This window comes from Dreissena polymorpha, chromosome 8 (genome assembly GCF_020536995.1).
Source record: "Dreissena polymorpha isolate Duluth1 chromosome 8, UMN_Dpol_1.0, whole genome shotgun sequence".
Classification (NCBI taxonomy): domain Eukaryota; kingdom Metazoa; phylum Mollusca; class Bivalvia; order Myida; family Dreissenidae; genus Dreissena; species Dreissena polymorpha.
In genome coordinates, this window is record NC_068362.1 from 82,495,769 (window position 1) to 82,510,381 (window position 14,613).

Here is a 14,613-nt window from a genome sequence, read left to right on the forward strand (position 1 = left end):
GTTTTGCAAACAATTCGAAGTTTATTATCCTGAAAGCATTCGTAGTTTTGACATGATTTAATCCTGGCTCGTTTATTTTATTTTCTAAACCTTTCTTCTGTTGCGCTGACATGTTTGTGTTTATGTGCCTTTCTATGTCTCGAGATATTCTATGACCGACCAATTTTTATGGGCGCTGCCATGTTTGGTGAAATTGGTATTTATACACATTGTAATAATCGCGTTAAGTGATTGCATTAAAACATTGGAACAAGTTGACTTTCGTTTCCTTAATTTTAAAATATTACTGTATGAAATAATCCGTTCGCTATGACAACAACTCAAAAAGTGGTGCTTTTAGCGTGTGGATCTTTTAATCCACCGACGAACATGCATCTGCGGATGTTTGGTGAGTGGACTTATTTTTTTCTGTGATAGTTTGTTCCAGAGATTCCAGGATTAGCTAGAGAATCAGTCCAATATTTTGAAATTTAGGTCATTTTTTCTGAAAAAAACTTGAGTTATTTATGTGTATTAAGAAAATGACATATGTATTCTTTTTGGATAAAACATGTGATATTAACATTGTATTTGGAAAAAAATATGTTATGCATAAAGCTATAATAGTTACAATATCACACAATGTTGTGACACCAATAATTTTTTAATGTTGACTTTTGAACAATATTATGTTGTTTATTAGTATATAACAAGATTTATTTAATGACATATATAAAATTATTACAAAAGTTAGTGTTTTTGTAAGAAAATGATGACTTAATAGATTGATAGAAAAGATATTATAACAAATAATATTTGCAATGGTGCCTTTAACTTTAAGTAGAGCTCCATTTGCCATTGTTGGCTTAGGTACTTCTTAAATGTATCTCGGGTACATATATATACTAAAACATTGTGGGAATTCTAACGCCAAATTGGTCATAGGTGGGGTTTTTTCCAAAATAATTATGTTCATATTTATGTCAATATTTTGTAAAATGGCCTCTATATTATCCAAACTCATATTCAAAAAAAGGTAAAGGCAGCATACATGCCATAATTTTTTAGGTCCAAAGCGGGACATTACATAAAAAATTGTCGGGACATTTGACCAAAAAGCGGGACACCTAAAACGATCTATCATTTCACCTTTACTGAAGTCAGTATAGTACTAACAAATACTCTTGATACTTTTATTCAAGACATAAAACATCTGATATAAAGCATGGAATCTAAAACATAACAATAGCAGTTTTATAAAATAATACAATAGCAAACAACGAGGATAATATTCATCTTTTTAGAGTACAAAATCTAGAACATTACGACAATAATACTCATTATATTAATTTCAATGGCAAACAATAACGCAGGGGAGGCTATCCAGTACACTGAAAGTACGGGTTACAGTAAACTATCTACCGAACAGTTACACCAGTTACACACGGAATGCGCGGCCGTACACATTTCCGAGGTAGGTTTTTGGTGGAAGCAAACCGTCTTTGTGTTCATTTTAACTCTCAACAACGGTTCAACCGTTTTTACACCAACAAAAACAAAAGGACAAAAGAAGTCTATGGATTTTTTTCTTTTTCATAAAAAAAGAGGTCTATTGATGCTTTACACGAATTATTTTTCTCTAATGTTAATAATCATATTTTGTTTTCTTCTTATATACACAGATTAAACTGAATTGTGAATTGTCAGGCGCTGTATTGGGGTAGTGTCAAACTGTCATGAATACCAACACGTTGTTTTTATTACAATAACACAAGACAAGATGGGTACCACTTTTACTGTTTGTTGCGATGTTTTTTAAGCATGTATCCATGCGCAGTTTGTTACTTGTCAATTGTCGCGGCTTAATTGGAGTAGGGTCAAACTGTTATGCATAGCACCTCGTTGTTTTTAGCTTAATTGGAGTAGGGTCAAACTGTCATGCATAGCACCTCGTTTTTTTTATAACAATTACACCCAATTACACTAGACATGATGGGTATCACTTATTGGACTGTTTTTTGCGATTTTGGTATATTGCACATTCGGATTATCCCGCTATTTATGAACTAAACATTGAATGTAAAAGACTCATTAATGACGTAGAGTTAATTTTACAAAACAATTGTTTTGTAAACCGTTTCAAACAAATACAAAAATAAACACATTTTCAACATTTATTTCATTATAATACAACTATCGATAGCAATAAGCGACCACTATCTTGAAGACCACCATGGTGTGAATGCCTGATGAAATCAATAATTAGCCGATAAATCGTTGATAAGGTGTCATAAACAACACTGGTACACACGATAAGTAGAATCGGATTGTTAATTGGGGGCAATAAAGGGATTATCGGGGGTAAGTGTTAGTGAAACAGAGCTTTAATAGCGAATTTTATTGGGAACCTATAGACCTTACATCGTTTTTTACGAATGTCGGGACAAATCGTCTGATATCGGGACGGCGGGACAAAGGGCTCAAAAGCGGGACTGTCCCGCCGAGATCGGGACATAATTTTGGCATGTATGAAAGGCAGTTCAAACAGAATTTTGTTTTTCGTTTTCCGTAGAGAATTTTACAACAATTACATGTACTCTGATTTTGAGCCTGAATAAAATGCAGGAAAATTAGAATTTGGCCAGGAACATTTTAGTATATTTTCTGTACCCGGGGTACATGTAAGTAAACATAAGAGTACCAGAGGTACATTTTTAAGAAGTACATGAGTATCCGGGGTTCATTTAAGTAGTACATGAGTATCCGGGGTACATTTAAGTAGTACATGATCCGACAATAACAAGTCGAGGCTTTAGTAGAACTGGATGGTTACTATGGAAATGTCTGAGGGGTATATTATTTTGGGTTTATATATACAGTACAGCCAACGCGGCACTTACATAATCCGCGGCTACGCCACGGCCAGATTATTAGTATGCGGCGGCCAAATCGTGTGTTCGCGCGGCGTATCACCGTGGCACTTGGCATCGATCCGAGCAACAACATCGAGTCTGTATTAACCTCGCGAATTTTCGCGTAGTAAATCCGCCGCAAATGTACGCGGCGGATCGAATGAAAAGATATCCACCTACATGTACATACATGTATGTGTAGCGTAGAATTTATTACGCGCAACTGTTAATGTTTCGTTCAATTATCATTATTAAATTTGTAATCCGAAACACACTTTCAAATTTTAATGCTAACGCGATCTTGGCAAATTCTAGCGTCAAATAAACAGTGCTTAAATATCCTTTGTTTCATAAAAAGCGTGCGAAAATTATGCAGACATGTAGAACGTCGTTTGGAAAGTTTGGGTGTATTTTGTGTTGTATAAATACATGAACATCACGTGAGGCGTAAATCGCGTGTTATTTCATCATCTCTCAGCGATTTTCCTTGACCAATTGGGAAAAGTACCCGTACCGGCCCAATTGGGAAAAATTGAGTCGTGAAAACCTCAAAATTGGGAAAAATCAAGTCGTGAAATCCTTAAATTGGGAAAATCGCGTCGTGAAGTTTGGGTCTTATTGAATACATCATACAGTTCAAACTTAATTGAACATACCCATTAAAATAATCATTTGCAGGCATGCCTTAATGTCCATTACTAAAAGTAATAAAGTTGATATAAATAACAAAATATTATATAGAAGACACAAAATCAATTACTAGTTGTTTTAATCTCTTATAAAGCAATGTCTCTCTGTTTCATTTTTTTTTTACATCAATCTTTGATGTTTGATCATCACTCAGTTGCTGGCATCCCTCTCTGCACAGCATCATTAGAGCTGTCAATGTGTCCTGTGATAGACGGTTCCGAATGGTCGTGCAAAGATTGTTCATTAGACTGAACAACCTTTCCACAGAGGCAGTGCTGAAGGGCATTTCAAACTACGATAAGGTTTCAAACTGACGTCAAACAGTACGCTGGCTGCCTGACAAAAGAACCGCAAACAGTAACGACTCTATTCATTGAACGCGCTGAATAATAAAACCCGATATTAATCGAGCGCGTGGTTACACACAACTATACGATTTTCTTTGTTCGCCTGCCGAAAGTTGGGATTTGTTACGAAACTTTCGATCGTTTTGAAAAAAAAATCGGACGCCGATTGGGATTTTTTCAGATGCCGATTGGGAATTTGGGAATTTTCGCTCGATTGGGAAAGTACCGTTTACCGGTACTTTATAAAGAAGGAGGAAAATCGCTGTCTCTATAAATAGTAACAAATGCAAAAATGTATTTGATACTTAAGGAAATATCGAGAATGTTTGTGTATCGTAAATATTTACCAGCATTTGCTTTAAAACTGGAATATACGGGATTATCAGGTAATTAGTAGCGATATTAACTGTATAATATGAACAAAATAAAACGTGTTTATATACGCATATTCAAACAATAGTTATAATAAGCTGATAATTAACAAAACAATAAATACGTCGTCACCGTCTTGATTATTGATGTGGCTTCAAACTGCTAATTTTCGAGCTTAAATATAATAGCAAAATCAACATGCAATTAATTTATAAATCCACCATATGCTGGAGCCTTGACCACTTGTATGTGCAAAAACATAATTATGTGACCTTGTTTATGTGTGAAATACATACACTAAGGGCGGTTAACAAACTTAATTGGCCAGATACATTAACTATGCTTACATGTATATGCTAATACAATACGAGCACAGTAAATTTATTATGATTTTAATTATTATTATAATTGTTCTTTCAAAAATTGCTAACTACATGTAACTAATAATTTTAAAAAGATTTTTTATTTTATGATGCGCATTGACTCGGCATCATGTCGCGGATCGCGGAATGCCTCGGCGGACAGATGCGAAGTTTCGCTGCGAAATGTGACTTGCCGCCGCATACTGACGCGGCTTCAACAACTGACGCGGCATTGACTCGTTTCGCCCTGCCGCCGCGGAATCGCGAAATACGTTTGTTCCGCTTTGGCTGTACTGTATAGTCAAGAAATACAATTTTGAATTAAATATCTCACTTGTTTTGAAAATATGTTCATTCAGTATAAAGAAGTAAATTCAACTCTTAGGCTGTCGAATCTGCAGGAAAAGAGACTGTACTTTAGATCTTTGAATGAAACAAAGAGATTAAATGGTTAACGGTCAACTAGCAGGGGTTTTTCAGCACTGTCTGCGCCTCCGGACAACGGAGGCACTCCCAAAGCAAACGGACCCGATCCCAAACCGAAATTATTAAAAAAAATCCCAATTTCCAAAAAAAAAAAAAAAAAAATTTTTTATGAAATGTCTTATAACTTGTGTGACTAACCAGTGTTTGTTTTGGTCAAAAATATTTGCTATAAGGTTTTGACTGTTCAGTTCTTATCACAGAGTGTAACTGTAACTGAAAAACAAAACTGCAGTACTATATATATAATGAATTAACATTGAACATGCCCAATATTGCATCTGTTTACATAAAGAAGACAAAATAACCAAATAAAAACAAATTTATTTGTTAAACCACTGAATTTTTAAGCATGATTAATTCACAATTTTTTCCCAAATGAGCCGTTTCATCGAAGCAAAAATTCCCAAAATGACCAATTTTGTCGATAAAAAATTCCCAATTTGGTCAGACTCCTTTTCCCAAAATAGGCAGAAAAACCCCTGACTAGTACTTAGATCAACTCTAACCTTGGTCAACTTATATGTATTTTGATCCACTTGCACGGTAATCAGTTGTACCATAGTTAACTCATACCTTACTGAATCTATAGATTTGTAAATGAGGACAAGAAGAGTAATTTATGCACACACAAATAAGAAACACATTTAGAGTTGAGTTTACCAATTTTTATTTATTTAAATAGTTTATCAAAATAACAAAAAAGCAAAAATTTCAACGCTACATGTAGATGTGGTCTGATAAGATTTAATGCGATACTTAATGCTTGTATTTTTTATTTTTTGTTTCACAATATATTCCATGTGAATTGATGAGAGAACGTGAGATTGGCTTCCGACAGCTTCGGAAGCCTGACGTAGTTCTCGTCAGTAGTTCTGAATAAAACGTTCTTCAGACACTGCCCGAAGCCAGTCTTGTGTTCGCTTTTAAATGTTAGAATATCGTGGGGGAAAATTAACATGTAATATATTGTTGCACAAAAAATAAAAACTAACATTTTTGTATCTCGTTTAAGCTATGTATCCATATAACATCTTGTGTTGAAATTTTGGCTATTTCTATATGGAACACTTATTTGTAATGGGTTAACTTTATTTAACTGATTATTTAGTGAAATATTTGTTGATTTTGAGTATTTAAGTTACTTTTAAATAACAATACACGGATATTAAATCTATCACAGCAAATATTACACATGTTTATTCACTTTTACACATGTATCTACTTGTACAGATATGTGGTTATATGATGGTTAACCTATTTTTTATTCAATCAATTAATATAAATAACTAAGTAACTTTGATCTATTATAAAAAAACTCGTGCAACAAACAACACCTAATTTTAAATCTGTTTAAATTTATGAAAACATTGAGTTAATTACACATCAATGATGATTTTCCATCTTAAACATGATTATTAAAATACAAAGATTAATTATAAGACCAATTAACTTCACTTGAATCTTATAAGTTAATTTACTAATCTGCATCAACACCTTTCACACCATTCTCCATGTTGTGACAAACATTTAAATAAAACTGATTAATTAAAATACCAATTACAGGTCACTTTTATTAACTAAAGCTAGGAAATTAAATTAATTAGTTAACAATTACATACGTTGTATCTAACCCATTTCACACCTTTCCTACCCTTTAAACATGTAATTACCCATGAAATACACCAACCTGTAACAAGTTTGAAAGAGACCTTAATTGTGGCAACAGTATGTTTAGATAATTTTAGTTGAAACATTTAGAGAAAAAGACATCAGCTCTATGATTTATATACCCGGTATATGAACTGATAATCTTATGTATGCCTTATTATATCTGACATCTTTTTCTGTTTGTTTTTAGCTCACCTGAGCACAGCGTGCTCATGGTGAGCTTTTGTGATTGTTTTTTGTCCGTCGTGCGTTGTCCGTTTTGCGGCGTCAACATTTGCCTTGTTAACTTTCTACTAGAGGTCACATTTATTGTCCAATCTTCATGAAATTTGGTCAGCAGATTGGTTTCAATGATATCTTGGATGAGTTCGAAAATGGTTACGTTTGCTTGAAAAACTTGGCTATATATGGCTATAGTAAAATCTTGTTAACACTCTAGAGGCCAGATTTATTGTCTGTTCTTCATAAAACTTGGTCAGAAGATTCATCCCAATATTATCTTGGACGAGTTCGAAAATGATGCCGGTTGGTTGAAAAACATGGCCGCCAGGGGGCGGGGCATTTTTCCTAATACATGTATGGCTATACTAATACCTTGTTAACACTATAGAGGCCACATTTATTTTCCAATCTTCATGAAACTTGCTCAGAAGATTTGTGCCACTGATTTTGGATGAGTTCATAAAATGGTAACCTTTCCTTGAAAAACATGGTTGCCAAGGGGCAGGGCATTTTTTCTTATATTGCTATATATAAGGCTATAGTAAAATCTTCTTAACACTCAGTGGCAACATCTATTGTCCTATCTTCATGAAACTTGGTCAGAAGATTCATACCAATAATATCTTGGACGAGTTCAAAAATGATGCCGGTTGGTTGAAAAACATGGCCACCACGGGGGCGGGGCTATTTTCCTTATATGGCTATAGTAAAACCTTGTTAACACTCTAGAGGTCACATTTATTTTCTGATCATCATGAAACTTGGTCAGAAGATTTGTCCCAATGATATCTTGGATGAGTTTAAAAATAATTTTGGTTGCTTTAAAAACATGGCCACCAGGGGCGGGGCATTTTTCCTTATATGGCTTTATAGGGCTTTAGTAAAACCTTGTTAACACTCTAGAGGCCACATTTATTGTCCAATCTTCATGAAATTTGGTCAGAAGATTGGTCTTAAAGATATCTTGGATGAGTTGGAAAATAATTATGTTTGCTTTAAAAAAATGGCCCCCAAGGGGGGGGAGGCATTTTTCCTTATATGGCTATAGTAAGATCTTGTTAACACTCTAGAGGCTACAATTACTGTCTGATCTTCATGAAACTTGGTCAGAAGATCCATCCCGATAATATCTTGGGCGAGTTCAAAAATGATGCCGGTTGTGCGAAAAACATGGCTGCAAGGGGGGGGGGGGGGCATTTTCCTTATATGGCTATAGTTAAACCTTGTTAACACTCTAGAGGCCACATTTATTTTCCGATTTTTGTGAAACTTGGTCAGAAGATTTGTCCCAATAATATCTTGTTATCTCAGGTGAGCAATTTTGGGCCTTTCAGGCCCTCTTGTTTGGGATATGAGTTTACTGCAATAAGTACAAATTGACCAAATAAAACTTATAAATTGACCAAAATAGGTAACTAATTGTTGACCAAGGTACGAGTTGACCAATGAAGTGGCGTAAAGACAAGATGAGAGAGTTCCATCAAGATGTAACACCTGTGCAACTATTTAAATTGTTCAGGTGCCACAACACTAGCACAATGTGTGGCCAGGACATCTCATTATAAGGGCAAAGCTTTGGGGGGAGGAGGGGGGGCTGTATTCCCAATGGCTTTAAAGGGGCCTTTTCACAGATTTTGGCATTTTTTTTAACTTATTCATTAAATGCTTTATATTGATAAATGTAAACATTGGATCATAAAAGCTCCAGTAAAAAATCAAGAAAAAAATTAAAAAAAGGAAAAGAAAATTGCCCGGGGCAGGTTTCGAACCAGTGACCCCTGGAGTCCTGCCAGAGTCCTGAAGTAAAAACGCTTTAGCCTACTGAGCTATTCCGCCGAGTACACATTCTTGACGTATTTTATACCTAATATAAGCAATCTTCGTAGTTTCACAAAATTTAACGACAAAAACAGAACTCTCCAAATTATTTTAAATCGTTCGCGTTGCAACGCTTTATAATTTTTAGGTTTTAAAATCGTCAAAAGATGCATATAATGGCTATATTAGAGCATGGTTAATGTTCAGTATTACTGTTTCCTCACAAATATCGTAACTAAAACGAAAACTTACGAATCTGAAACAACTTTTTTCAATTTTGTATATTTACCAAAGCGTGAAAAGATCCCTTTAAGTATCTTTTTTCCCAAATCCAGTCACACAATCGTCACTTGATGGTTTGACTTTCAGATTTGTATGTCCCCCACCACTATAGTAGGGGACATATTGTTTTTGCCCTGTCTGTTGGTTTGTTGCTTTGTTTGTTTGCGTCACACTTTAACATTTGCCATAACTGTTTTGGCATGCATGTGTATCTCATAAAGCTGCACATTTTGAGTGGTGAAAGGTGAAGGTCATGGTCATCCTTCAAGGTCAAGGTCAAACATATGGGTCAAAATCGCTCATTATGCCCCCCTTCCAAGAAGAGGGGGTATATTGTTTTGCACATGTCAGTCCGTCCACCAGATGGTTTCCGGATGATAACTCAAGAACGCTTAGGCCTAGGATCATGAAACTTCATATGTACATTGATCATGACTGTCAGATGACCCCTATTGTTTTTCAGGTCACTAGGTCAAAGGTCAAAATCACAGTGACTCGAAATAGTAAAATGGTTTCCGGATGATAACTCAAGAATGCTTAGGCCCAGGATCATGAAACTTGATAGGTACATTGATCATGACTGGCAAATGACCCCTATTGATTTTCAGGTCACTTGGTCAAAGGTTAAGGTCACAGTGACTCGAAACAGTAAAATGGTTTTAGGATGATAACACAAGAATGCTTACGCCTAGGATCATGAAACTTCATAGGAACATTGATCATGACTGGCAGGTGACCCCTATTGATTTTCAGGTCACTAGGTCAAAGGTCAAGGTCACAGTTACTGGAAACAGTAAAATGGTTTCCGGATGATAACTCAAGAATGCTTACGCCTATGATCATGAAACCTCATAGGAACATTGATCATGACTCGCAGATGACCCCTATTGATGTTCAGGTCACTAGGTCAAAGGTCAAGGTCACAATGACTTAAAACAGTAAAATGGTTTCAGGATGATAACTCAAGAATGCTTACGCCTAGGATCATGAAACTTCATTGGTACATTGATCATGACTGGCAGATGACCCCTATTAATTTTCAGGTCACTAGGTCAAAGGTCAAGGTCACAGTGACTCGAAACAGTAAAATGGTTTCCTGATGATTACTCAAGAATTATTAGGCCTATAATCATGAAACTTCATAGGAACATTGATCATGACTGGCAGATGAACCCCTATAAATTTTCAGGTCATTAGGTCAAGGGTCAAGGTCACAGTGACAAAAAACGTATTCACACAAAGGCTGCCACTTCAACTGACAGCCCATATGGGGGGCATGCATGTTTTACAAACAGCCCTTGTTTAATGTACACTTTTGCAATATTGAAGTGAGCAACTTGATATTTGCCATGCATGTGTATCTCAAGGAGCTGCAGATTTTGAATGATGAAAGGTCACAGTCATCCTTCAAGGTCAAAGGTCAAATATATGGGGGACATAGTGTTTCACAAACACATCATGTTGCTAATAGAGCTGTTTAGTACATGAATAGAAATGAAAGAGTTTGAAAAAATAATGTCCATTTACTTGATATCTTTATGTTTATTATTTTCTGTTTTATGTAAGTTTTATCAATAATTTTTCAAAAGTTATAAATCAATTGACGTTTAAATTTCCTATTTCACAGGTATTCTGGGCATATTCCCAAAATGATGATAAAAAGCCCTGTAGGGCAAGTACACTTTTGACTAAGTTTAACTTTGACTAATACTCAACAACAGATTTTGGCATGTAGTTTGTAATTAAATGCTTTATATTGATCTAAAAAGCTCCAGTAAAAAACAAGAATACAATTAAAGAAAAAAAAAGTAAACCTCAACTGGGCTCAAACCACTGACCCCTGGAGTAAAATTCTATTGCTTAGACCACTCGGCCATCCGTGCTCATACAATGAGTGATGTATTTTATATAAGAAATCCTCGTAGTATCATAAAATATAACAACAACAACAGAACTCTCAAAATTATTCAATCGTTTGGCGTTGCAACGCTTAAAAATGTTCAGGTTTTTAAATAGTCAAAAGATGCATACATGTATAATGGATATTTAAGAGCATGGTAAATGTTCAGTATTACTTTTTCTTCACAAATATCATAACTACAACGAAAATTAGTGACTCTGAGACATTTTTAGCTCATCTATTTTTTGAAAAAAAATTATGAGCTATCAGGGTTTTTTTTTACTAAGAAAGTGACACCGATATTCGGCGTCTTCCCCTACCAGAATTTTTCCCCTCAAAATACAATTTCCCCACCAAAAATATCATTTTTCACCAAAATATAATATTTTCTCTCAAAGAAATGTTTATTTTTCCTTTGGGCATTCGACAATTATCCAATTTGCACCATGTACAACGATCTTTCTCTCTCTCTCCAGACGAACACAAAAAATCTGGGAATCCCAGTTATTCTAAATATAGCTCTTAAATAACGTTATGTAAACTGGGCAACTAATCGTAATAATCATGTGACTATTTAACTGGATACCGGTCTTGCGCGAGAAGGGTGTTTCGTCAATAAATTACCAGAAACCAGTCGAATTTTCATCCGGGCTATGTGCAAGCCAAGATATAAACTAGTCCAAATAATTAGACGTAAGCTACCCCGCTTACGATGTAAATCGACCTCATATTTATAGGAGTAAGATATAAACGTGAAAACAGAAAAAAATGTCTCACAATTGGCGTTCTTACACAAACAAAATAAAACATTCGGACTCGGAAGATACTGAACGCATCGAGGCATTTTTTAAGAAAGAATCATCGAAAACCGTTATAACCCATCAATCAGGATTCTGAGGTAATCAACATCGAACATTGTGAAAGTGAAAGTAGATAATCGGCAGCTGCTGCTCCTTTCCCTTCCAATACTGTAGCAGATCAAGATCGTCAACCCATTCATCATGAAATTGAAATCACAAAATTGACATCGTCCCCCGGCCCAAGTACAGAAATATAGTTGAAAACATTTCCCATAATTAGATCTACACCTGCAACTTAATTAAGGACTTTGACTTTAATACGTGTTAAATGTGTTTTAGAACAAAAAGGACGGAGACAAGCCTCTTTTGATGAGTTATAGACATTGAAATGAACAGTTTTTATTTTTTCCCCTAATATGTCTCTTTCGCACTCTTTTTTTCCCCTTTCACCCAGCGTCCAGCGTCTTCCCCTTTCTCTAAAAAAAACCCCTGGCTATTGTCATCATCTTGGCGTCGGCGTCGGCGTTGGCGTCCGGTTAAGTTTTGCGTTTAGGTCCACTTTTCTCAGAAACTATCAATGCTATTGCATTCAAACTTGGTACACTTACTTACTATCATGAGAGGACTGGGCAGGCAAAGTTAGATAACTCTGGCGTGCATTTTGACAGAATTATGTGCTCTTTTTATACTTAGAAAATTGAAAATAATTTTGGTTAAGTTTTGCGTTTAGGTTCATTTTATTCCGTAAGTATTAGGGCTGCAACAATATACCGGTATATCGGTATATATCGCAATACGCAATCGGCATATTGTATTGCGATATGATTTTCATCATACCGGTACGAAAATTTTACAAAAATTCATTCACATTTCGTCCAGAAAAGCCATCCGAAATAATGATAAAAAGGTCAACAAAACAAAGCAGTGTAAATTATTTTTTACGTAAAAATAGCATTCTAAAAAGTGTATTATACAGAGTAGCGTTGTTACATGGGAGCATTCATTCGATGCTTTTGAACAGATTACCGTTGAATTAATTGCGCACAGCTGTAAATGTTTCGTTCGATTCTGATTTGAGCATTATTTGTAATCCGAATTTCTGAAACACGCTTCCAAATTTGAATGCTAACGCGACAATAAAAAATTATAGCGTCAAATAAAAAGTGCTTTATCCTTTGTCTCAATAAAAAGCGCGCGAAAATTATACAGACATGTAGAACGTCGCATGGAAAGTATGGGTGTATTTTGTGTTGTATATTTTGTATAAAAACGGGAACATCACGTCAGCTGAATTACGCGTGTTCCGTGGGAAAAACGCCCCGGTTGGACGTTATTTCATCACATCTTTAAATAGTAACAATTGCAAAAATGTATTTGATACTTAAGAAAATTTGCGAATGTTTGTTTTTCTTATTATTCTTGAGCACATTTATAGTAAATATTTACCAGAATCTGCTTTAAAAATGGAATTTATGGGATTATCGGGTAATTGGCAAGTTATAATTTTGGTACAAGTTAGCAATATATTGCGATATATTGCAATACGGGTTTTTGAACTGACAATATATTGCAATACAGTTTTTGGCGTATTGTTGCAGCACTAGTAAGTATCAAAGCTATTGCTTTCATACTTGCAACACTTACTAAATATCATAAGGAAGGCAAAGTAATGTAACTCTGACTGGCATTTTGACAGAATTATGTGCCCTTTTATACTTAGAAAATTAAAAATTTGTTTAAGTTTTGTGTTTAGCTCCACTTTATTCCTAAAGTATCAAAGCTATTGCTTTCATACTTGCAACACTTATTAACTATCATAAGGGGACTGTGCAGGCAAAGTTATGTAACTCTGACTGGCATTTGGACGGAATTATGGGCCCTTTATACTTAGAAAATTGAAAATTTTGTCAAGTTTTGTGTTTTGGTCCACTTTACCCCTAAAGTATCATAGATATTGCTTTCATACTTGGAACACTCGCAAACTATCATAAGGGTACAGTAAAAGGACAAGTTGCATAACTCTGGTTGTCATTTTTTACGGAATTATGGCCCTTTTTTGACTTAGTAACTTTGAATATATGGTTAAATTTTGTATTTCGATCCACTTTACTTCTTAAGTATCAAGGCTATTGCTTTCAAACTTCAAATACTTTCATGCTATCATGAGGTTACTGTACCAGGCAAGTTGAATTTTACCTTGACCTTTGAATGACCTTGACTCTCAAGGTCAAATTATTAAGTTTTGCTAAAATTGCCATAACTTCTTTATTTATGATTAGATTTGATTGATACTTTGACAAAACTACTCTTACCTGACATACCACAATAGACTCCACCCAAACCATCCCCCGTGCCCTCAATTCCCCCCCCCCCCCCCCGAATCCCCCCCACCCCTAAATTTTTTTTTATTTTTTTTTTGCTCATCTCACTAATGACCACCACACCCTCACACTATACCCCCCCCCACCCCCAAATTTTTAACGGTTAAAAAACAAATATTTTTTTAAATTATTTTATGTTTGAAATACCGTGCAACCATCGCACCCAAGAATCTCCCCCCCCCCCACCCCCCCTCCCCCCACCCGACCCCCCCCCCTATTTTTTTTTTTTTTAAGATCATCTCACAAATGACCACCACACCCTCACACTATACCCCCCCACCCCACCCCACCCCCAATTTTCTTTTTTTGAAACGGTTAAAAAACACAAATATTTATTTTTATTATTATATGTTTGAAATACCGTCCAACCATCGCACCCAAGAATCCCCCCCCC

The 14,613-nt window shown here is 35.4% G+C and overlaps 1 protein-coding gene across 5 annotated transcripts in view; it reads left to right on the forward strand.

Annotated features, from left to right (window-relative positions):
• Nucleotides 1-202: 202 nt before the first annotated feature.
• Nucleotides 203-14,613, forward strand: part of LOC127842326 (nicotinamide/nicotinic acid mononucleotide adenylyltransferase 1-like) — a 55,468-nt gene continuing 41,057 nt past the window's right edge. For 2 of the 5 annotated variants that reach the window (XM_052371767.1, XM_052371766.1), the window contains exon 1: nt 203-388. In XM_052371767.1, the coding sequence (XP_052227727.1) occupies nt 310-388 (79 nt within the window). In that variant the 5' untranslated portion in view covers nt 203-309. Of the gene's footprint in view, nt 389-11,796; nt 11,937-14,613 lie in introns of those variants that run through there. The other 3 variants (XM_052371769.1, XM_052371770.1, XM_052371768.1) reach the window with 3 other exon arrangements.